The 25,802-nt window shown below is 39.1% G+C and overlaps 1 protein-coding gene across 1 annotated transcript in view; it reads right to left on the bottom strand.

The window, feature by feature from the left end:
* LOC107217222 (peroxidase) overlaps nt 1-25,802 on the bottom strand; it is a 114,425-nt gene that overhangs the window by 39,312 nt on the left and 49,311 nt on the right. Inside the window, exon 3 of the mRNA XM_046746103.1 lies at nt 9,727-10,645. Within this exon, the coding sequence (XP_046602059.1) occupies nt 9,727-10,645 (919 nt within the window). The remainder of the gene's footprint in view (nt 1-9,726; nt 10,646-25,802) is intronic.

The raw sequence follows: 25,802 nt of genomic DNA, 5'->3' as shown, positions 1-25,802 counted from the left end.
GCAGAGCACACACTTTTGAACTCTGTGTAAGACATGTCGGTGTTTACATGGTCGTTGTATACGTGTCTCAGGTTCATATCGTCTTGTTCGAGTAATACGAGTAAGTTGTCGCGCACGAGATGTTTGGAAATACGCGCGTACGTCTGACAGAGATAGAAACAGCCAACGTCGTGATGTCTACCCATACAAAAGTAGGCTCTAATATTGCCCTGCTTCTCGCACGCTACATCGTCAGATATGATTATTGAGTTGGGCCTTGCTTCTTCCGGTGTAATCACTCGCTCACGCTCGGCAAACGCAAAATACTCTGTATTCTCAACATGGTCCAACAATTGCTTCAACAATTGGTATTTAGGTTGGTTGAGAAATTTCGAGTAGATGTAGATATTTTCAAATCTGAGTCCGTTGGGATGGGTTATAAGTGTGAGCAACGCATTAGTTTTACCTCAATTCGACGGTCCACAGAATATTGCACGTACACTATTGGGAAGTTAATCACCGTGCCGTTTGTGCCATTTGACATTTTGCTCCGAAAGTTTGTCAAAATTCATCACGGGAAGCTTAGTAGGTTGTTTCTCAAACCGCATCTTGGGCATGACTGATCGGATTTGCTATAAATATCCCGTTCTGAAGCACTTTTCTTCAGTCAACGCACGAACATGAGCGCGTACAGAGGTGAACGAAGCAGGAGGCGGCAACATCGTGGCAAGAGTCTGGTGAATAAAACCATCAGCAGCCTTCCAGTCGAAATGCGTGTACCTGGTTATCAGTACTGTGGGCCTGGTACAAAATTAACAAAGCGACTCGCGCGAGGTGATCCGGGAATCAATCTTCTCGACGCAGCTTGCAAGGACCACGACATTGCTTACTCGCAGAATCGTGAAAATCTTGAAGTTAGAAACGAGGCTGATACGGTGTTGGCTGAGAAAGCTTGGAAACGGGTTCTCACAAAGGACGCAAATTTGGGTGAGAAGGCAGTCGCTTGGGCAATAGCTAATACAACGAAAGTAAAATCAGAACTCGGAATCGGAATTCGAAAGTCAGAAAATGTGACCTTGAGAAAAATTATGAATGCTGCAAAACGTTCTATGGTTCAAAGCAACGATGCAAAAGTAGCTATCGAATCAGCGCTGAAGGGAGCTGAGAACGCCGTCAAAGAAGCGGGTGGTAAATGTGAAGTGCGAACCCCCTGCGTCCTACCGGTACCTTCAAAAGTCGGTGGTTTTCCACCGTTTCTGATTCCTATTTTCGCTGGACTTAGTGCTACAGGCGCGTTAGCCGGTGGTGCGGCAGGTATAGCAAAAGCTGTGAACGATGCAAGTGCTGATAAACGAGAACTGGGAGAGAGCAAACGACACAACAAAACTATGGAAGCTATCACGTTGGGCAAAAGGCTTCATATGAAACCGTACAGAACAGGTCTTGGTCTCCATCTTTCAAAAAACTAGATGCGCTGCCACCACGTCGAGCGTTGACTGATTGGGACTTGCTGAAATATGCAAAAATCTTCAAGATTCCGCATTTCCGCGGTGTTTTCATGCGAAACGAAATGGCCGGAAACGGTCCACGAAAAAACGAGTCAGCTATAATCAACCTTGACGACAAAGACGGTCCGGGAACACACTGGGTTGCATACAAGAAACGCGACAATAATATCGATTACTTTGACAGTTTCGGCAACCTTCAACCACCCTCAGACCTCATAAAATACCTCGGCGTTGGTAGCGTCAAATACAATCATGAGAGGTACCAGGATTACGATACATTTGAATGCGGACACTTGTGTCTGAAATTTCTAAGTGGTGAGTTATATAAACATGGTGCGTGATTCATCAAAGTCAGTCTACCACTCGCAGTCATGGATGATTTGTTAACGTTAACGATTTCGGGAACCTCTTCGATACTCGAGGCACAATATTTCCCACCGATCGAACTTGCTCGTGATAAAAGTTATGCTCTTGGTTTGGTGGAATTGTTAACCTTCAATTCGATTCCAACGTTGATGTTGGTCACAATAAAATTTACGTAGCTGATAAAGTGATCACCATACCTACCAGCAGCTATGAGATCGAGGACATAGAGAAGTATCTTCAAAACGTGCTGAGAAATACAGATATCAGGCTCGCCATTGAACCCAACAATAATACATTACGCAGCGAAATCACATGCAACCACACGATTAAATTTGAGCCAAATGATTCCATTTCTTAAGTTTTGTGATTCACACTACGTGTATTAGAGGTTGATAAAACTCACGAATCAGACGTGCCTGTAACTATACTCAAGGTCAACGCGTTGCGAGTCGAGTGTAGCATTACAACGGGCGCCTACAACAATGGACACAAATTACACACTATTCACGAGTTCTTTTTGACTCTCCCACCATGATATGAGATCGTGGAAGTACCGTCGCACGTCATTTACCTTCCGATCACCGTCAGGACCATGGATCACCTTCTGCTCCGGTTAGTGGATCAAGACGGAGTTCTGGTTAATTTTCGTGGGGAAGTTATTACTGTGGGACTATATATCAAATCGCAATCAGCGATAGGAATTGTATATGACAGACTGTCAAAGAGTAGGTATATCAGTAAGTCGGCATGCCCCGATCAAGTTAGTCATCGATCGATTCTCGAACCGTTAACACCTCGAAACGAGGAGTTCCTGATAGCTCTGGGTCTGAAACTGACCACTTTTGGAAGAGGAATTTCCGACAACTAAAAATCAGATTTTGCTGTTTTATCATCTGCTACGTACCATGGAGGAAGAAATTTTAAACATTCAAACACCAGTCGTCCTTGACGAATCCGTTGCGCATTACGAGATTCACGCTCACAAACCTTACACCTCGTCAACTCTCAACAACAGCGATGAAATTCGAATCATCCTTCAGCATTAGGATTTATGCATATTACCCAGCAAAAGTTCGGTACATATCCATGGACGACTCCTCAAACCTGATAGTACAGCTACTGTAAACACACAGCTCGTGAACAACGCGGTCTGTCATCTGTTTGAAGAAATTTGCTAGGAAATTAATGCAGTTGAGATTGATAAAAGCAGGAACGTTGGCTTGACAAGTCTCATGAAAGGTTACGCTTTTATGCACCCTGGTCAAAATTGGCTGATGGAGAACGCTGGATGGCTTGATGTAAAAGAGAAGAAAAAATTGACCGATGCCGAGGGTAATTTTGACGTACTGATACCGCTCAGCATAATATTGGGTTTCGCTGAGGACTACCGCAAGATCGTTGTCAACGCTGAACATGAGTTAATTTTGACGAGATCAAAAACTGACGTCAACGCTATCGTGCAGACTCAAGAGAAGGAATTCAAAATCACGATCAATGCAGTGGAATGGCTAATACCGTATTTGAAACTCGCGGATCAGAAAAAAGTTGACCTACTGAATTTCATTCAGAAAGATCCGCCTATTTCGATGAGCTTCCGCAGTTGGGAATTGTACGAATATCCCTTACTTCCCACAACATCGAAACACGTTTGGACTGTGAAAACTTCCACTTAGCTTGAAAAACCTCGTTACGTCATTTTGGGTTTCCAAACAAGTCGAGAGAACAAGACCGGCAAGAACGCAAGTCATTTCGATCATTGCAATATCGCGGACGTCGAGCTATTTTTAAACTCTTAATCCTACCCGTACGGTAACCTGAACCTCAACATAAGTCGTAATCTCTACGCGCTCCTGTACGAGATGTACGCAAACTTTCAAGCGACCTACTACGACAAGAACCCCGAGCCGTTGCTGACAAAGAGTGAATTCCTTCGAGACGTCCCCTTATTCGTTATCGACTGTTCAAAACAAAACAAATCTTTCAAGTACTGACCTGTCGACATCCGTCTTGAATTTGAAGCTAAAGCCAACTTTCCCGCTGAAACATCGGCGTACTGCTTGATTGTTCGCAATCGTATCGTCGAATACAACCCGCTCAGTGGTGGGGTGAAAAAGTTGGTATGAAAACTGACCCATTTCCACCATCTCGCACAGTTCAAAGATGGAGCTCATCGTTGACATACACGGCTTTCGTAGACCTTTCAACAATACCTTCGCATTAAAAGAATTGGCTATAATTTTAATCTACTCGGAAGCATCTCCATCAATGTTTTTCTTCAAGCCATCTCACGAATGGGATTTACTGGACGTCAAATACAAAAGCCAAAATTCTTGGTTAGAACGCGATTTTCACGCTTTACCTTGGAGCTGTGGAACCATACCGTTTGAGCAAGTTGAGTGGACCATTGAAGACAGGCTGTGCAAAGCTGAAACCGTGTACGTAAAAGGAAAAGAAAAACGAGATTGGTTGCTCAAAATCGTCCCGAAAGTTCAAATCATCGATATGCCCGACTTTGACTGTCCGTCGCTTCAAACCTTGCAAAAAACTTCAGCTGTGTCTCTAAGATGCGACGTTCATACAATACCCAATGCAATCTGTGCAGCACAAAACGTTTTGATAGTTCAAAATTGGCTACAAAATCATCATACTGTTCGGATGGCGAGGGTGTACGATTTATGTTACTGCGCAGAAGCGTCTACAAGAACGGTTTCGCATTCCTGGCGCATATATCACCCTGGTTATGATACTGTTGAAGAGAATTATTGTACTATCGTTGTGAAGTAATTGTACCCTAAAAATTGTACTCAGTAAAACTGTTTTTTAAAGAATATTCATGAAATAATTTTACACCTTCACCTCCACCTTAGCTCTTAAGAGAGAATTTTTTTCAATACAAAGCTTATGTAAGATTCAACCTTGCTCCCCATCCTTGACCGAGCTGTACTCAAACCGAGTTATGTTTTGCATTCCTAGAGCGATAGTAACCCAACACCGCAGATCCTTGGCTCTGAATGTATACTACCGCAGCTATCGGTCGACCTTGCACTCTGGTCTTGACTGAACCCGTCCAAAATTCATCGTAGAGTTCACATTACAGTTACAAGACGAAAACGCAGCTCGAAACCCTCCATCGTTGCTTAGTGGTGTTCGAAGTAGCATTTTCTTAGATTTTAAGACTTAATTCTTGATACAATTACAAGGTACAAAACGTACGTAGGATTAAAGGTATACAAGATGGTCAGGCGATAAATGAAAAAATATTCATAATTTCTATCTTTTTTTTTTTGTTTATTGAACGTAAGACTTTCACAGGACACTGGATATTTGAATGTGATACTCAGATTACACGTGTACGCATTCAAGTTGACCGTACGGTCCGCCAAGATAGCGTAGATGCAACCGTATCTCCTTACTAACTGTCGTCACCTTCTGGAACAAATCTTCATCTTCTTGGAGGACCTTCAGGCAGGTTCAATTTTGAAAAGTCCATGATCGTTACTGTCGAGTTGTATGAGCTTAAAATCTCTTGTGAGTTGATTGAGGTCAGATCTGATTTTCAGCAGATGTTTTACTTCTCCTATATTCTTGATGAGCAGTTCTAGTCGTTTCTTCAATTCACGTTGTTGTTCCAAAGCACTTCTCATTCGCAAGAAGAACAGCTTCAGACTGGCGATGAAGTTTTCACTTTTGACTTATATAACGTTCCCCCACCACATAATTTGAAATTTGGTGGGGGGTAAGGAATGTCACGTGGTTGATATCAAACCGACACCCGAGTAAGTGAAAAACAATTCTCAGAACCATTAATTTTGGAATGTCGCGTGGTTGATAACGTGGGAAAGGAATGTGAGGTGGTTGAGGTTACACATCAGCGATATCCGAGTGGATAAAAAACAATTCTCGGAACTATTAATTTTGGAATGTCACGTGGTTGATAACGTGGGAAAAGAATGTGGGGGTGGTTGATGTTACACATCAGCAGTCCTATCGTGGGAAAAGAATGCGGGACGGGTAACTGACATCCAAGTCGGTGAAAAAGTTCACGCCCTCCGCTGCGCCCTCTACCGTTGGCAGGCGAGCACCACATAGAGACTCTGACCTTTGGTCGGTAAAACAGCACGATTTTGACCCTCGACCGATAAGAATTGTCGGTAAGGCAGTACGATTTTTCACCGTCGACCGATACAACTGTCGGTAAGGTTGCACGTTTTTGACCTCTAGTCAGTACGGCAGAGCACGTTACATCTGACGAGAGTGGGGGTAACCTTCAAGGGTTGCGTCTGGGGTGCGCGGAGCGGCTCGGTCGGTAAGGAAGGTGTTTTCACTCAGAACCCCCATTGCCATACTACTTTTATAGACGAATATATTTGCTGCAACTACTTTTTTGAGCTTGGTCAACCGCTCGAAGTGTAGCTAGATTTCTGAACTTAAATTTGGTTTTTTAAACACGTGTCCTTCACTTTTGGTTGCCAAGTTATTGTACAATATTGCGCAGTCTCACAAGCTACGTACTACGCTACCACGGTGAGTCGACATCAGTCAAAAATTGATATTTACACATTTTTCTTTCTCATTCATCCAGATGCGTAGTTCAAGATAAGAGGAGTGTCAATGGTTTTCTGCAACATTTTCCAATAACCGTATTGATAAATTTTCGATGTTTAGAAATACAAATGTACACAAAAAATATTCATTAATTTCCTCCCAAAAATCGTCGATATTTTGCATCCACGATCTGAATTTCAAAGCCTTGTGGGGTCGTGGAAAGTAAACTACTATTTCTTTAACCGTAATTATAATTGAAAAATTGGGATTTTTTCATTTTGATTATGGTTGAAAAAACCAAAGAAGTAAACTGCAGAGGGAAAGCACGGTTCCAAAAATTCAAGTTTTAGATACAAGGTGTAGGTAAGTTTTCTTCGAAAATTCATTCGGCTTTGATGGAAATTTCGACTCTTTGATTTGAAGCATTCTTCAAAACGCTATGCTGAAAAACTTGAAAACATGACAGATGCTCTTCTCATCTAACCACAAGAATAACAAATCAATAATAAATCATCAGGAAATCCTCAATATATGAAGTAAACTCGAGTATATTTTGGCATATAGTATATTTTGTGTGAGCAATAAGGCCATAGTTCCTCATTCTGGCTTGTTTATCGATGCAACCTATAAAGTATGCCAAAAATATCTCGATTCCAAAACTGAAATTGTCTATGCAGCCAGGTCTGGTCCAAATTTCTCACTAATTCTGGACTCTATCTTATCAGTGTGAAGTTTTTGAATCTGGTTCAACCTAATTTTCTTAGCTAGCACCCAAAATGTATATAAAAAATTTAATCATCGCTTCATTAGGATTGTCGTCAGAGTTCTACACAGGCATAAATGAAGCTCGCATTGACCAACTGGGTTGCAGCATTAAGCGTCCAATACATTTGTTATAGTGGAAAAGGTTATACCATAAAAGTGCTGCGCTTAGCTCATGATTGAACGCTCATCAGAAAAGGTTATTTGTGGTTTTAGCAGCTACAGAAATACTATTTTACTACATTACCTTGTCTGCATCACCCATATACCGGAACAATCTCTTGAAACTATACATACAATACGAATGCGCGAGTTTTATCGGCTGCTCGGGCAGGCTGGCCACTCCGAGTTCCAGCTGTCAAACTCTGTTTCTGGTGACGATGTAGTTCATACGAATTATTGAGGTTAGATTCTCAAACAGTCGAGGTAGTGACTCGGAAAGTTGATGCTGATACTCTTTGAAAATTGGCTTTATTCGACTGAAATGAGAAATCTGTTTGAATATTGGGTGGTTCGAAGAAACGCAGCAGGTAGGTGGGAACACTTTATTTGATCACTTTTATTATTTCATATATTAGAAATAACAATGAAATCATTTTCTATCAACAGGCATACGGCCAAAATAATTACATCTCTAATATCTACTCTTATCTGCCTATTCAATTTATCACACGTACAAAGATCATCGCCACTTTCAAGCACCTAAGCAACTTTCTCACTCTCTTGTCATTTCAGGCGGTAATATTGACGTTTATCACTTTTGAAAATGAGACATTAAACCGAGCGTTCAAGAAATTTAAATATCTCACTATCTGTAATGTTTTAGAGTAATGTCAGAACATTATTACGAGAACATTTACTTAACGTATTCAAGATTGTGTACCTTGTTCCATCAAAATAAATGAATATCTAATTTTCAACGAAGTTCATGAAGATTTTTTTCCAAATAATGTAATCCGATACAACATCTTGTTCATAGTTCTCCGAACATCACCTTGTAACAAGGATATTTGGAAAGCGTCCCTTTGTTGCAGGAACCATTATGAAATTCTTGGTTTTCAATTCGTACTACTGAATAACTTTTGCGTTTCAGGTTTCATTTCCAATCTGGAAATCAGATTTTTTTTGCTCCAGAAAATGCTAAAATGAAATGCAGAAATAATTGCGGTAAATGGAGATTCACAAGCTTTCAGTCCTAGCGTAGGACCCTATAGAGTGTAAAATTACATTTGGTTTTGAGTTATCGTGCAACTAGCTAGCCAGATGACACCGTCAACAAAGATAAAATTTAAAGACATTTTCAACCGAAGTTATTTAACAATTCTAGATTTAGATTGATTCTGTTTGCCTAGCAAAATTCAACCCCACAATCTAATTGAGGACTTGAAAAACTATTTATCTGAATTTAATGCCAAAGTAAGCTTCAAAAGTAAGCTTCAAAATAAGATACCTAATTAAATGGTATAATGTTTGAAAAACAATGCTGGTCAATAATAATGCTTGAATTACAATGGTGTACAGAATGATTCCTCGGTAGAATGAATTGGCAGCAACGGTTAAGTAACAAACTTATCGCTATTTGCTCAATCAAAGTAAACTGATGGGATATTCAGCCATTATGATCTGTAGTATATCCCGCTCTTCAATTTTGTATCAACTGATGTCGAGAAGGTGCCGATGGCCTGATGAAATTCACTCTGGCACCTGATGTCTGACGGAACAACCAGGTTCGATGGTTATAATCATCGCACCGCTCGAGAAACCAGGATCCTTGCCACCGAAACGTTTTGACCATCACGTAAGGCATAATTTTCCTCGTGTGAATCAAAGTTTAAACTTCGAACCTGCTGAAAAAAAAAACGAATTCTATTATTGAATCCATGTTAAAATATTGTAATAGTCAAAGATCATGTAATTAGAAACTTACCTACATGCTTCCATGCCTGACAAATTTAGTCCCGCTTTGACAATGAATTATTTCGTACCTGAAAATATTAGAAGCTATTATTATCAGACAGGATCTTTTGGTATTTTTGGATACTACTAATTTCCAATAAAATGCACAAAACATAAATCGTTAATGAGACGCATTTTTAATTTTATCTAAATAAAAAATCTGTTCACAATAAACGTTGTTTTTACTGACCTACCTCTGTTTGTCCAGACTCCCACTTGTAAATGACATTTCGCATTGAATTTCAGATTTCTTCTTTCAATAAGTAACACCCAATTTCTGTATCATTTGATATTTGCTTTTTCGTTAAATTCTTTATTGCGGCGCGGCGGTTGAATATCTTCCGATATCGACCACGGTATTGCTGAGCGATACTATTCTTCTGAGACAATTCACGCTACGTAAAAATAAACAGCAACATAACCTCAATCCACGGCTTTACGCGCGAGAGATTTACAGCTGTTGTTTCATTTCGTGCACGTTCGCACCCTACTCAGCAGATGAAAACATCGCCGAGGGGCGATTTCACCGACCAATGAGATTGAATTATTTGGCGCATGCGCATTGTATGTATAGTTTCAAGAGATTGTCCCGGTATGTACTAAGACTCACCTGATTAAGCTGTTGGCGTGGGCCGATTCTGCATTGAGGAGCTGGAGCTGATCTGACAAACTCCATGCAGGTACTGTTAGTGGCGTCATAGACCGGATCACCTGGTCCCACGCGGACAGGAAAGCACTCTGGATGGCCAGTTGCAGGAGGACAGCACGCTATGGAACTGCCGTTAGTTCCTTGACTTATGGCAGTTGCCGTAATATCATGATCAAAGAATTGCCCAAACACAGCTAACATAACAGTGAATGATGGATTTGAACTTGGAGATGGTGAATGAACACGGAGACTGACTTCACGAGCGGATGGTAAACTCTTGCCTGATTTTCCTTTCCTGGGCGAACTAAGTCCATCACCGTAATCCGGTGGTAAAGACCTTTTGAACGGTGAGAAAGCAGAACCCCACTGTCGTTTATGGTTGCAGGTCCCATCATAGGTCCGATACTTGCTTTTTAGACAGGTAATATTTCCAAATTCTTTGCACCTACCATCCAATGCCCAACCACTATCAAAATATGCTCCGATCGATGACTGTTTTCCAAGCAAAAGTCGGCCTCTCTCAATAACTCGTGTTGCCGCTATTTCCGCAAGACCAGCGAGAGCTAGTTGGCCAGCAAATACACTGGTACTGACGGCAAATTGGTGTCTGAAATTTGGCGATGGATTTATCAAAGGTGTTGCTCCAGCATTGGCTGTCACGCGCTCTTTGATCGCCTCGTGACCCGCTGAAATTCCACTCTGCCACTCGCTGTCAGTCAATGCCGTTACATTTGTATCCACAAACTCTGCTCTCACGAGATTCCACGTAGAATGTAATAAATTACCTGAATCCAGGGTTAGGGATGTTACGTTCCTATTCTCAGTAGTGTGATTCACTGAATAGCTAATCGTTACTACCAGTGCCATCATGCACAAAGCCCTGGAATTAAAAGAAAAATAATGGAGACCAGTACAGCTCGGAATTGCTAGTTTAGGGTCAAATCTATCTCTCAAACAACACTTGTTCCTAACATTCGAAAACCGTGCCTATGTGAACCCAGCCTCAGCAATCTGGTGCAAGTAGCGCTGTTGCTTTGCTTTCATCGCGCTCACACCTCTCACGTACTGATATTTTGCGCGCTTTAGAGACCTGTCAAAGATACGAAAATCGAAGCCGTTCTGAATCACAAAACCCAAACAAAAGTTTTCAACGCTCAAAAATCTGCGATTCATCGTGCCAAATATCCAGCGTGTCACTGTCATTTGCTTGTGTGAACATTGAGTGATGGTGTTTCATGATATTCGCAGAATCCAACAAAATAACCTGAAAGTAAGTATCTAAATCGTATTAGTGATACACGAAAAAAACTTCTACCGACGCGTGTATGCGGCGAAAGTTTTTTTGTTTTTTTTTGCAGATTTTATGTGTAAAGAAAATCACGACACTCGTGTACTTGTATCATGCTTCTCTCAAGTTTTGAATCTGCCGCGTTACCGACGAAGGCCACCGACCGATGGCGCGGTAGAGCACGGGCTTGGGGAGACGACCAGTAAGTTTTGAGAGAGTAAAATTCAAAAAGAAAATATTCAACAACGTTGAACGAATGAGATAGCGGTTATCACGGGACCTTTATATAGAAATAAAATATAGGAATTAGAAGTTTTAAATGTTGTTTCTCTTACTTTTACAGGTAAGAACTAAGGTTATTAGTGAGTTTTGTACATAGTGTAAATACATAGTGTAAATGAATCTCTTACTTTTACAGAAACGCAATTGAGTTTTGATTCTAACCTAAACTGGACGCGGAAAGACTTATTACAAAAAATTTTATTTATTTATTATAAAAAAAAACTGCTGGACAAAAAAACCAGAATATGAAAAAACTGGTGGAAGTAAAATCGGAAGTATGAAACAGAAAGAGCGGAGTTACGGCGTAAGCGTAAAAGGCCCAGTTGGCCGTTCAAAGCAAAAAAATATCTTCCACCACACTTAATCGAATAATAAGGAAGCTCCTAATATTTCAACAGCCTTTGGTAAAAAGAATAACTGAGAATTACAAAGATGATAATTCTACAGGCATAGCGAGTAGATAGTTATGACCGAACTGAAACTAGAAGGCCTGGGAAGCACGCACAGCATCGCATGCGAGAACTGTGTCCAAATGAAAACTTTTAAGAACAGCCCAACGATTGAAAAATACACGAAATATGTTTGAAATAAATACACGTGCCGTATTAGCAATGCGTTGTATCGGTCAAGACTTGAAGAGCTTGGCAACATTTTGTGACATAATGGACCTTTCGCTACCTGTCAAACACCCAACGTACAATGCGGTTGTCAAGCGTATGGTGGAAGCTACATTCAAAGTGGCCGATGCAGTTTTCCATAAAGTTATGGAAGAGAGAGTTGCGGCTTCAACGGCACCAGAAACGCGAAACGTTACTTAAAGTGTCGTGGTACATAGCAGAAACGATGCGATGGTACAAATCGCGAATGGTGTTTGTACGGTAATTGAGAGTGCTATGGGTAAGGTATTTTATTCTAATTCTCTGTATCTCTTGTTCTATCTCTTGTTCGAATAGAATTTGGGTAACCCAATTGTCCGTAGAATCCTTCTACCTCAGCTTTTCAGTTATTACTGTTCGTCTTACAATGCTTGTTTTTGAACCTTAGTTGAGTTTCTGTAATTATTTCAGGTATTCGACCCCAAAGTCTTGTCTTCCTACTGCAACGCATGTGTCCAATAGAAGGGGAAACAAACTGTGGCAGCATGGGAGTTGTGGCATAAAAAAACATGAGCCGAATAACTCGCTGTTCCGGAACCATAGGAGTCAATGATGTCATTAGGATATTCCAGCACTCTAAAGACAAGTACAATGCATAGTACGTTCGCTACATTGCTGACGAAGAGCTCAAGAGCCATGCTGCAGTAATAAAACGAAGCCTTACGGACCTGAAGTGGAAGTCAACAAGATCAAGTGCTGTGGACATGTTCAAAAAAGATTTGGAAATCAGATACGCAAGTTGAAAACACGGCTTAAAGGACAGGAACTCCCTGACGGAATACCATTAGGTGGCAAACGAAGATTGACGGACGTAATGAACCTAATTGAAATTTGGATCGTTCGTCGAACGGTTTTTTGAAAATGGGATTATCGAATTTCTCAGACTTAACTACAGATTTGAAGGACGAAAAAATGTGTCAAACATCACAATTCACCCCCAAAAAGAGCCCTAAGAACAGAAAACCACCTCAACCGGACAAATCGTATATCTTCAATCGTGCTAGTGAACCAAGTGAATGTGCCACCTAATATTGATAGCAGGTGTGTGTGGCAACACTACAAATTATTCCCGAACGTACGATAATTTTCAAAAAATGAGATGGGTACATCCGGTATGAAAAACCTCCGTTCGATAGCGAAAAAACAATTTTTGACATCGACGCGAGTGAATGTGCCACCTAATATTGATAAGGGATCTGTGTGGCAACATTACAAACTATTTCCGGAAGTACTACAATTTTAAAAAAATGGGACGAGTACATCCGGTATGAAAAACCTCCGTTCGAGAGCGAAAAAACCGTTTTTAACATCGACGCGAGTAAATGTGGCACCTAATATTGACAGGGGGTGTGTGTGGCAACACCACAAACTATTCCCGGAAGTACGATAATTTTCAAAAAATGGGACGGGTACATCCGGTATGAAAAGCCTTCGTTCGAGAGCGAAAAAACCGTTTTTGACATCGCAACGAGTAATCAAGCTATTCAATATCGACATAAAGATTGTATAGGGATGAGACGAATTCCTAAGAGATCTAAGAAATTAGAGTCATGTATGGTTATTCTGAAATCAATACGTTCATTATAATTTTTTTCAGTTTATTTTTCTTCTGCCAAGTAATAATTATAATTGTATGTTATTGTATTTTTGTAATACTTTGATGCCGTACATGGCTGATGTCGTTGTATTGAATACTGCCCGCCACGTCCGCGCCAATATCCTCCACGTCTCCCTTGATCACCGTTCTCCCGGAATCACCTCTTCCTCCTCCCAACTTCATTCCCTCCATCCGCCTAGTCCTCTGCCCCTCCATTCTCCTTGTCCTTTTTCTCTCCACGCTCCTTGTCCTCTTCCCCTCCATTCTCCTTGTCCTCGGCCCGTGCCCTCTCTTTGTCCTTGAGAGTCATGCTGGCGCTCGCCTTCCTCCAAGCCGCTAATATCACTTTCTTCTCATGAAAAACAATATTGAATGACAAAATAGCTTTTCCAAAGTGTTTGATGGTTGATTCACTGATTAAATATTGTTACAAGTTTCAATTACACGCCAAACAGCCGCAATATACATGCTGGGAAATAAGTTTGGAAACACCCGAGTAATTAGTGAGGAGTGGTTAAACGAAAAATATCTCACGTCAGGTTTTTTATAATTCTCAACAAATAATTCTATGTTGACCCTGGATGTCACCTGAAGGTACGATCTCAAGGTCATTGCAAGGGTCCCATTCTATTAAAGTAGATGCCCATTATTTTCGCTCCGAAATTAGATAGAGCGAACAATTTCACTTCTAGCAACTCCTAAGGGTCGAAATAGCTCTATAAAACAATAATAGGTTAATTTTAAGAATATCTATTTTCGTGGAAATTACATGAACCAAAAGTTTTCAGGCTCCGTCAGGCGGATCTGATCATGATCTGAAACTTGACCTTCATGTGAAAGTTCACGGTCATTCGAAGGTCAACCTGAAGATCTCTGATATAGTGCTAAACGTGGCGCAGACAGTCTCCCGACTGGTTCGGATGGCTCTTCACTGAATAGAACCAGACAGGATGATCGGGCCACGTACAGGACGGTGGCAGAGTCAAACACGGTGACAAACAACAAAAATGAGTTGTCAAAAATTGGGATTTATATTTTTTTTAAATAAGTCGTGCTTGAAATGATTTTGAGTTTGTGACTCCAGGTCAAATTCAAGGTCACTTCTTCGCATCTTTTATTGAAAATTACGTAAGACCTCATTTTGGTAATTATCTGTTGACCACCCCTAACGATTATTTAAGTGTTCACATATTTTTTCTCTACCCTGTATAATAGTGCGTCAGTCAAAAAATATAAATGTACACAACCGTAAAGCTTATCTTCCGGTAACGCTATGAAAGAAGCAGTGACCAGTAAACGTATCAACTCGCATTCTAATTAAAGTGAACTGTGTACAATTGCAAACGGATTCAACTATTTATTTACGACAAACTTACGTACATACACTGCAAATATGCCAATAAATGATATTAACTTACGGGAGTTCTTCCCGATTTGATGGGCGACTAGGGCGGCGGCTCTCGCGCCACGTCCTCGTAGGGGCGTCGACATAGCAGCGCTCTGTGATTCTGTGGAGGCAGAGCAAATGGATTAAATGATCACTTGTTCGACTAATGCATCATGCATAATCTTATTATAAAATAAAACGTCATTTGCACACATAATCATGTGACATTTTACGTTATGATGCATTACCTGATTTTCAAATCATGCAATAAGTTCCATGCCCACATGAAATCCTATCCTACATAGAACAGCCTTTTTCTCTGAATGTGAAGATTTAGCTTTCATACTTAATGCACTGCCAGACCAGACATATAATAATTAATCGTCTATATCACAATTTTCGACAGATTGGCTTTCTTGTCCGTGCTTTTGCGTATGTGGATACTTTGAGGGTTTAAAAGAGTCCAATCATGTCAAGTAATAATACAGCTCAAAAAAACATTAAGAAAAAAAATTCTTTATTTCGATATTTTTCGTGAATTTTGATATTTGACGACGTAGAATTCACTAATGACATCATAATTATATCAAATTGGCTCTTTTTTTACGTTAATTTGGTATTGAAAGAGAGGGGTTGGTTTCGGAAGATTTTCCAATGAAAGATGGAAGTCAGATCTTAACGCTTTCACCGGGCTTTGCGAGTGATGAAGGATTGATTGATTGATTGATTGGTGTACTGTATATTATGCCTTGGTAAACCGTTAGGCAAGTAGATTACGGTACAGTTGATATTAACAATTCTGATAAATACGGTAACATAATAATGTAATAAATTCTGACAATATACTTCAACTAAAATAAAATAAAATAAAGCAACCAATGATAGAATATGGTGAACATAACTAACCTGATATTAATTAGGAACTAATTGCGATAGTCAATAAGACACAAAAGGTCGGTGACTAGTCAGAGCTGAGCCGGCTTGGACAAAAAGTAAATTCAGTTAAAATAAAATTCAAGTAGACATATCCATATCCATATCACGAACAAAGAGGTAGGCTAAAAGGCGACTCTTCAAGATCGCGATGGTCGAGGACGAGGTAACTTCATTGGGAAGGGAGTGCCATAAATAAATTGCGGAAAGATACAATAGGTCATGTACGATACGCCGGTATATAAAAAACTAACGGAACATGGCGTCAAGAGGGACGTTCAGATTGTTGAGGCCTAGTAAAAAGTTCTTTTAAGTAAGCCGGAGAGTTTCCCTGTAATATGTCGTAAGTAGTGATTCCAAGAAAATATAGTCGCCTAGATCTGACAGTGAGCCAGCCTAGTTGCCTTCGGTATGGAGAGACGTGTTCATCACGCCTCAAGTTGATAAATGAAGGAAAGATATCAGGGTCGGCGAGATAGTTACATGATGACAGATTACTCTACAAAGGTATAGTCTACAAAGGACTCTACAAAGGAATAGTTCCCAAAAATATTATAAAAGAAAATCTATAGAAAACTGAAGCTAAGAGAAGTTTCAAAAAAGTATTTTAATTTCTATATTTTTTTCGCTTTTGTCTGAATAAATTCAGTATAACTAAAGCCATCCATAATATTTTTTTCGATAAATTGTAGATATAAAATAGAAGTCCAAGTTTTCATTTGAATATTGCTTTGCTGAGTCATATATATGCCAATGTCAATAAAATAAATAACAATAGCCAATTTAGAAAAACTACGCTTACTCTCAGGGTCGTCGAGATCAAATCTTATTAAGACCACTCAAATATCAAGGGCAACAAAATCATTGTTGACCAGTGCGATGATTGTTGAAAAGTGACGCAACAAAACGCAATGTCCTGCCGGAATTCGAACAATTTTCAGTTAGTCGTCCACTTCCAGTAACGAAAAATGAGGCTCTATAATCACGCGTCCTCAGCCCTCGGAGTACAATTTTTGCGGTCACGGAGAACACTCTGGTTCTGTAAGACTGTGTGCCTTTTTGTACGGTCCACTATTTCAAAAATACTTGATTGACTCGAGGAAAATCTCAGATATCCTTTAAACGTTGTAGGATTAAACCCCGTATTTGAAATGACTCGCTAGAAACATTGAAACTTCGACAAAAAAATTCCGGAATACAAAATTTTCTATAAATAAAAGGAAATTTTGTAAGAAATATAATTATGTAATTTTTTATATTTTGGGTAATAGTTTGAAAAAATTCAGACAAAATAGTGTTACAGTCGGAACTTGAGGACAGGGTCTGACAGACTTTGTGTGTTCTCCGAGGGTTAACTTTGGGGACAAGGCTATTTCTCCTGAAGTTTAAATTGCGTACAAGATTCTGTTTCGACTTATTGTTAGCATTCGTGCTTAAACATTACACCTATCGTTATACTATTCTGATATTATCGTCAATCATGATTGATTTCAAATCATACACGTTTCATACACAAACTTGTGTGGCAAATATAGACAGAACTTGACTTAAGCCTTTTGCCAAAATGTACCAGAATGGTGAGGTATAGACCTCCGTTAAGCTAGCACCACCACAACGGAAAAACGAAAAACTAACTATACCTACCACAATTTTAGGCTTATTTTAGGCTAAATAATTACCACAATGTCGTATTTCATGCTCTTCAAAAAACCGCAAAAAACGGTGATGGTGCTAAGTTAACATTAAGCCGGCACCGCCACACCGAAAACTAATGAAGGGGAAAGAATTTCGAAAAAACGATCACGTAGGAATTTTAGGCTCATTTTAGGCTCTTCATACGCACTAGTTCCAAATTTCGTGCTTTCGAAAAGACGAAAAAAAAATAGTATAGGTGCTACGGTAACGTTAAGTTAACACCACCACACCGAAAACTAGGGAAGGGGAAAGAATTTCCAAAGAGCGATCACGCAACGATTCAGGCTCATTTTAGGCTCAACATGTAGAGTGGTCCCAAATTTCTGGCTTTTGAAAAAACCAAATCATACTAGAAATAAAAAAAAATCTAGCTCACATCCTTTCGGGTAGCACGATTTTGAATTCCAGTCTTGTGGATTTTTAATTCCGAAACTGTAATCTATCGAGTCAATGTTATGACTTTTGCGTCAAAAAGAACATCTGTAAAAAGATAAAACCGTATCATCAAAAAAGGTATCAGATAACATTTTTTTTTTTTTTGTCTTCATTCTTCTCGAAAACATAAAATTCGTGACTGTAGCATATAATTATCCCTAAATGAGCCTAAAATTCGCGAATAATCACTTATTCGAAAGTTTCCTTCGTTGTTTTTTTACGTGGCGGTACTGACTTGACGTCAATCCAATGCCGATTTGCGCTTTTCTTGTAGTTTTCAAAAGCGCAAAATTCGTGACTGTCGTATATAATCAGCCTGAAATGAGCCTAAAATTCTCACACAATCACGTTTTCGAAACTCTGCCTCTTTTCCTAGTTTTTGGTATGATTATGCTGGCCTAATGTCAGCTGGCTCAACGCGAGCACTAGCACCGTTTTTTGTAAAAAGTATTTTCAATCTTAAACATTCCTCACGGTAACATTTCACGAGCCTCAAATCAACCTGAATTTGCTGCGTATTCATTTTCTAGGGATTGTTTTCCCTTTCGTAGTTTTAGGTGTGATTGTGTTGGCTTAATGTTAAGTTAGCACCACCACCGTTTTTTGCGGTTTTTTGAAGAGCATGAATTTCAGCATTGTGGCATTTAATTAGCCTAAAATGAGCCTAAAATTGTGGTATAGTTAGTTTTTTGATTTTCCGTTGTGTTGGTGCCAGCTTAACGGAGGTGAGGTCATCATAATATTCTGTTCATGATAGTACACTATGACACGCCGTTTTACTATTAAATGTCAGAAAAAAAATTAAGTTAAAATTAAATTACCACAAAAAATCAATATTACATCTGTCACAACATATTAAAGTGTGATAGATTAATTTTATGTATTATTAATGATTGGAAAGAAATTACCAAAAAAATATGTAATCAAAATTGAAAATTATAAAATAAATTGAATTGTGTTTAAAAATATTTTGCGATTAAATAGTAAAACGGCGTTCCATACTACACGTTATTCTATTGCTCTTCGTATCTCAAGTTCATCAAAAGTTAGCGAAATGTAACATTCAGCTTTCTTGCCAGTACCCCACTCTTCTCGCCACAGTATCAATAACTGGTGCTGGCGTACTCATATAAGCTTATAGTTCAAGAATGATTGCTCACTCAAATCAACCGGCGGTTACTGGCTTGCTCCCTGCTCAGCAGCGGTGATTTGAGATTATTCTGTGAAGGCAAATAAACTTTACAATGTAATCCTATCTAATCCAGAGATGGATTAGATAATAATTTCATGCGATTGTTCATAACAACGTCAGCGCTTCAAAATTGTTTCATAATTGATATTCTTGTGCCACAGATTTTTTAATATGTGCAAAGTTCAGTAACAAATTTGCGATTTGTTTCAAAATGCTTGACGCAAAGTTATCTGTTACAACTTAGAACCCAAATTTTATCAAATGTTCAAAAAATATAAATAAATCTAGTGAAATATAACAACTTTTTTCAGCTTGATAGTAAGCTAGAGGTGAATTTTATCAAAGCTAAGAACATGCAATACTCAAAAATCGCGAATAAACAACTCGGCTATAACGTGAAATTAATGAAATTTTTATAATAACAATAATGGATGCCATGAATATCAATAAAATATTTTAACTTGGATCAACGATCAAGCGGTCGCAGAAGGAACTTGTCCAATCCTTGGTTTTAGAGAACAGCTGACAATGAGCATCATTCAGATTCACCACTTCTATCGATTCTTGACGAGGAATCGTGTAACGCCTCTAATGAAAACGAATTGCACTTACCTTGCTCTTCGCCGGCCATCCTGCTCACTGCACGATCCAAATGCAACTGATGCCGATGCGCTAGCTACGCAGGACGCGCATGCGCAATGCAGTGAAATGAACATAGCGCAGACCCGTGCCGAACGCAAAAGCTAGTCATACAGTTAAGGGGGGAGCCTACTTTAGAGGCTTCAAAAAATCGATTTTTTTTTTGCATGAATGTCTTCCCAAACTATCCAAGAATGTGTCCCTAAAATTTCAGACGCAAATTCGAAATATTTTCGGAGTTACAGAAGAAATAGTGAGCAAGCATCGAGCAGGTATACGAGCGGTTTTTTGAAGTTTTCAACTAGTTTTTTGAAGAGTCTGAACCAGTTTTTTGAAGTTTTGAACCAGTTTTTTGAAGAGTCTAAAGGGCAACTCTATGGACCAGGAATCGCTGATTAGCATATTAATGCGGTAAGTTCAAGAAAATTACGATTTTTTATGTACGAAAACTTTGACGCACGATTTCTCCGTTTTTCATTTTTACGCTTTTTCCTAATTGGCGGGAAAGATAGGGAAAAAACTAAACGTTGTATCGAAACGAGACAAATTGCATTGTACTTGGGATGAAATTCTCTTCTAGTTGAACCTAAAAAACCTTGAGAAAGTTAAGATTAACCCACTTTTTAAACAATCTAAATTGAATTCTTTTCCCAAGAAAAATGAATTTTTTTCTTTAATTTGCGAAAAATTGTTGAATTTTTTTGGTTTAACTAGAAGCTATACTATTGAGAAGTAAAAATTTTTTTGGTTTCTTTGTTTCAGATGGAAATTGCGACCTGCACCTTTCCCGCCGCACGACAAATGCATACTCGAGACGCCTTGGTGAAATGCTTGTACCAGGCATAATATGAGATGTATCCTAATAAAAAAATTCGAGAAGATTGTTGAAATACACAACAATAAACCCTGAAAGTTTCGTTTTAATCGGATATTTCTTTCCTTCTCAAAAAAATCCTCAAAAAAATCCATTTTTTGAAGCCTCTAAAGCAGGCTCCCCCCTTAATCGAAATAAATCGTTGTAGACACCAGACTATGGCTGATGATCAGTATATGTCTGGTTGAAGAATGCTTTCGAGCATATTCTAAAAATTATTTGACGAATTTTGATTAACGTGTTATACGAGTTACAAACTCCGTTATAACTTTCATAAGTTCCAGTTATCTTTGATTTGATTGTGATCAATTTAATCTTTTTCGGAAAACTTCACCCTAGGATGGGTTTTCAGTAATTGAACTTCCAGTACGGAAAATGCACATTCAATACCTACTACCTACGAAATTGGCGTAAATATGCTAATGCTGTAACAAGAATATTATTGTATTTTCTAATTTTGCAAGATTGAGTGTTGCGTAATGAATTTTTCATGAAAAAGTTTTCTGCGTAGAAAAAAAGGCAATTATTGAAAAAAATATTTTTAGTTTCATCAAATCATGGGGAATTCATTCAAAATGGGTTTTCTTCGACGTTTCCGTTCTGGTTATTTGCATCTGTAAAAATGACGAATACGGAATTCTGTTTTTTTATTTGTGAATTGTATATTAGACCCGCGAGAATATCTCAATTACATTGTACAACCGAGATGCTTGCGAGGTCACAATTTAACAGCTAAAGTGATACAAAATTTTAGTGAATTATTCTCATAGCCGAATCCCGCTAAGCCCAGAGCAAGAGGAAACCCGGGAAAGGGGGCGTTGGATGCTCGCGGTTGAAGAGCCGCATACGCAAAAGGGCGGCTGTAAAAGCTGCCAAGGCCGCGAAGCGCGCTCTCGATGGAGACACCGCTTCTGGCGAGAAAAAAATTGTAATTTAAAATTGCAAGTTTACGTACAACATATCGTATAATAAATAAATTTTCATATTATTCATAACTTTATAGTGTTTATCGTTGACTGAAAATTGTCCAAACAACCACAAATGACAGAAATGAAAGGGCGTCGAGGGCCTAGAGGTTGAAAATTCGACGGACGGAAATTTCTGTTTTAAAAAGCACCGCTTGGTCCATCGGTTCAAGAGGTCCGAAAGGTAGTACCTCTGCGAATGTCGGCGGGGTACAAGCGGAAATGAAGGCACGGAGATGTGCCGTGAGCAGGGAATGCATGAGTCGAGTGTCTGGCGCCGCTCGCAACCCCCTATCACTTACAATATTCGACAAACTGAATGGTTCATCACTTCCAAGTTTTTTAAGAATTCTTAATTATCGTACTTCCGGAAATAGTGTGTAGTGGTGCCATATACACCCCCTATCAATATTAGGTGGCACATTCACTCGCGTCGATGTCAAAAACGGTTTTTTCGCTCTCGAACTTAGGGTTTTCATATCGGACGTACCCGTCCCATTTTTTTTAAATTATCGTACTTCCGGAAATAGTGTGTAGTGTTACCACACGCACCCCCTATCAATATTAGGTGGCACATTCACTTAGTTCACTAGCACGATTGAAGATATACGATTTGTCCGGTTGGGGTGGTTTTCTGTTCTTAGGGCTCTTTTTGGGGGTGAATTGTGATGTTTGACGCATTTTTTCATCCTTCAAATGTGTAGTCAAGTCTGAGAAATTCCATAATCCCATTTTCAAGAAACCGTTCGACGAACGATCCAAACTTCAACTAGGTCGTAATGATTGATAAAATGCACAGGCATATTACGGAAACGCTGTCCATGACAATTCCATCTCTCAGGGAAACTGCCTGAGGTGTCCCCGTCCGATTTAGTCCATTTGAGGATATGTTATTCTACATGAAAATCTAAGCAGCACGTATTTTTTTTATCGACGAAAAAACGGTTTAAAGGGGTGAAATCGACCCCCAAAGTTGGGCATCGTCAGTGGTTGTTTCATAGTTTCACATACTTCCAGTTGGGATACTTAGATGAAACCAATTGGAGAATAATTCCTATGACGAATAATGAAAAATGTATTTTGGCTGGTCACGACAGGGTTGAATAGTTGAACATTATAGGGCTTGAAAGTTGAAAAAATCTCATAACTGAAAAAATGTTGTTTGGATTTTAATGAAATTAAATGCATTTGAAGCAGTAGAAAAAAGTAGGGTATATGTATTTTTGCGTTTTTCGAAATAACGTCATTTAGAGGGTGAACTACCCTTATACGCGTACAGCCGAATTCCCATTAAAATCGCACTATTTTGCTTCAATTCGTCCTATTTAGCATTACAAAGCTCTTTCTAAGCAACAATTTAGGAGCTTCTTCGTTGCAATAAATTTCGGTTGCATTTATAACAAACACCAATCCCACAAATTGCTGAACGGTTTCTGACAGAGTTTCTTTTATGATCGTGAAATCTTCCGGAGCCCGGTATTTAAGTAGTTTGTGAGGTTACTAGAATCGGTTCCAAGCTTACAATTTTGGAATCAACAATCCTAATGTTGTAAATATTTAGGACTTTGGTTATAATTTTTTTCTAAAAGATGGAAAGAAATCGGAAAGTTAACATGGAATGGCTTGTATAGGTACCATTAAAGAAATGAAAGTTATCTGGTGACGGCAGAAGCGCCAAAACAATTACACTTTATTTCGGCGAAGTTCTAATTTTATCTACCTGTTTTGCCACGTATCATGCGAGACATAAGATAAAAATAAATCAGTTTTTCTGGTAGACTGGCGCGTAAAAAACATTGGAAGTAAAAGAATTAAAATAGCTTGTTGTTTAAAGTTGGACCTGAATTTCGGGCGGATAGCCCAATAGATACAGTCGTTATGTGCAGCCGAGCCCAGCCCCCTGACACACGCTGCTAAAAGTGGTTCGCAAAATGTCCCTCGATTTTGCCGCTAATTTCCACCATTAGTGGCGCTAGTAGTTACCTGACGAGCTTGCGCGCGGTCAGCGAGGGCAGCGAGCGCGTGTCAGAAGTCTACTAGCGCCACGTAGAGGAACTAAAAAACGGGGACAAGACGCGTATAGTTTTTTAGTATACGAGCAGTGGTGAGTGTCAGGGGGCTGGCCGAGTCTCAATTGATTTTTTTAATTCTGACCTAGCAATTTTGAAATCATCACATAGTAGATGGTACAAAATTCGAGAAATATGATAATGTCAGATTTGTGAACCGAATATAACGAATGAGGGAAATCGGGACATATTTTATTTCATTAATCCGAACACGTCAGTTTAGCTCCAAGTCTATAGTCTAATTCTCTTTCTCTTTTTCCGGTCTGTTAATTTTTGCGCTATCCGCTGACCGTCAAGTCTACATTGTTGTATACTGATGAATACAAATCGCGACTTACTACGAACCCTGCAATATATTGAATTACAACAATAATCAGTTATTTGCTGTCACATTATTTCCGTATTCGGAGGAATATACATTACACCACTCATTATAAGTACTACAATAATGGTGATCGTCGGAAAAATGATAAAAACGTCAGAACTTCTTGCACCAGGAACTACGAATAATCGCAATATTATCGCATCCTGAAATTTCACAACGTGAGGAACAAGTTCCTCCGAAACCGAAGTCCGCATGATTTTCGCATTTTTCTGGCTCCATTTTTGTGTAACTACTATGAAACCAAAAATACTTGAAAAGGTTGACATATCGTGGAAATGAAAATTGATTGTGAGTCATAGATTGCAATTCAATAATATTATTTCTCAGATGCAAATTGAGATCATAATTCACCAATAAAACACTGTCAGAGAAATACCCGACAAAATTTTCCCACACCCTAAAATCATAAACGTCAAGGGGTTGAATCTTTCCGGTTGTTCCTTTAGGGACAATTTTCAATGTAACGTCTCTATTCGGACGTGTTGCCTCACGTACAGCTGCCGGGCAGTGGCCACTCCATGAAATCAATAGTACACTTTTTGAACCCACGTTGGGGAAAACATGCTGCAACCAAGTCTTGAAATGTTCTAAAAATATAATAATATGATATTTACCAGTGTACATGCTACTTTTTCATTCTCATAAGCAAATAATTAAGAAATTTATAACCTGTTTATACCTGAAGTAAGTTTACCGGACTTCGATACTTCTATGTACACATTGTCTGGTCAAAGCAATGTCTGTTGCACAATTGGACATTTACGACTAAAAAAAGTGGGGAAAGAAGTATTCCTTCAGCAGATATAGTTAGCTGAATTGTGTAACTGTGTGTAGTAAAAGCAACTGACTGCACTACACATTCCACCTTCTTTTCTCCTTCGACTGCTATAGTTCTTCCAGAATGCATCTCCAATTCGAAACCACTTTGATCTGACTATTCGATAAACCGTACATTTTTATATTTTGCTTCACACCTTGTACAAATTTTTCAGCTTGTTCTCTCAAACTTTCGGCATTTTCAATCGATTTTTTTGGTAATAAATTTATTAATTTTGTACGATACAATACGATGGGCAATTTTGATTGAATTCACCCGAGGTTCAGATGCTTTAGATCGAAAGTTTTCATGGACTATTTCTTTTCGGGCTTGTAGTGCCCACCTTGTTAAATCATGATCATGCACTGGGTAATCCAGCATTGTGAGAGTCATATCGTACCGTGACAAGCCGGACGTGGCGTTTAAGGCAACAATGATGTGGGAAACGAAATTCACTGGAACAAAAGGAGATTCTACGAAAAGACGCCGAACGAACAACAGAATACCTCGTAGTCCTCGTTTTGCTTTCTCATTTTCTTCTTGTAAATACCGTAAAGTGAAAAAGCCGTCTACGAAAGCGAAAACTGCCAAACCGACTTCGACTGATAACCAGAACTAAAGCTACGTAAAACATAAGGAATAACAAATAAACGGTGAGTTGAAGAAGCAGAATAGTTTTATAATTAGATGCAATTGGATAAAAAGAGAAACAAAATATTTTATAGTGAACATTTTATGCATAAAAGGCGTATTTTAAATCTTGCGAACGAATGGATGGATGAATGAATGATTTTTAACGATTTATATTTATAATTTTATTTAT

Source organism: Neodiprion lecontei, chromosome 7 (assembly GCF_021901455.1).
Source record: "Neodiprion lecontei isolate iyNeoLeco1 chromosome 7, iyNeoLeco1.1, whole genome shotgun sequence".
Lineage (NCBI taxonomy): Eukaryota > Metazoa > Arthropoda > Insecta > Hymenoptera > Diprionidae > Neodiprion > Neodiprion lecontei.
The sequence above is the reverse complement of the archived record's forward strand: the minus strand, read 5'-3'. Positions and strand labels throughout refer to the sequence as shown.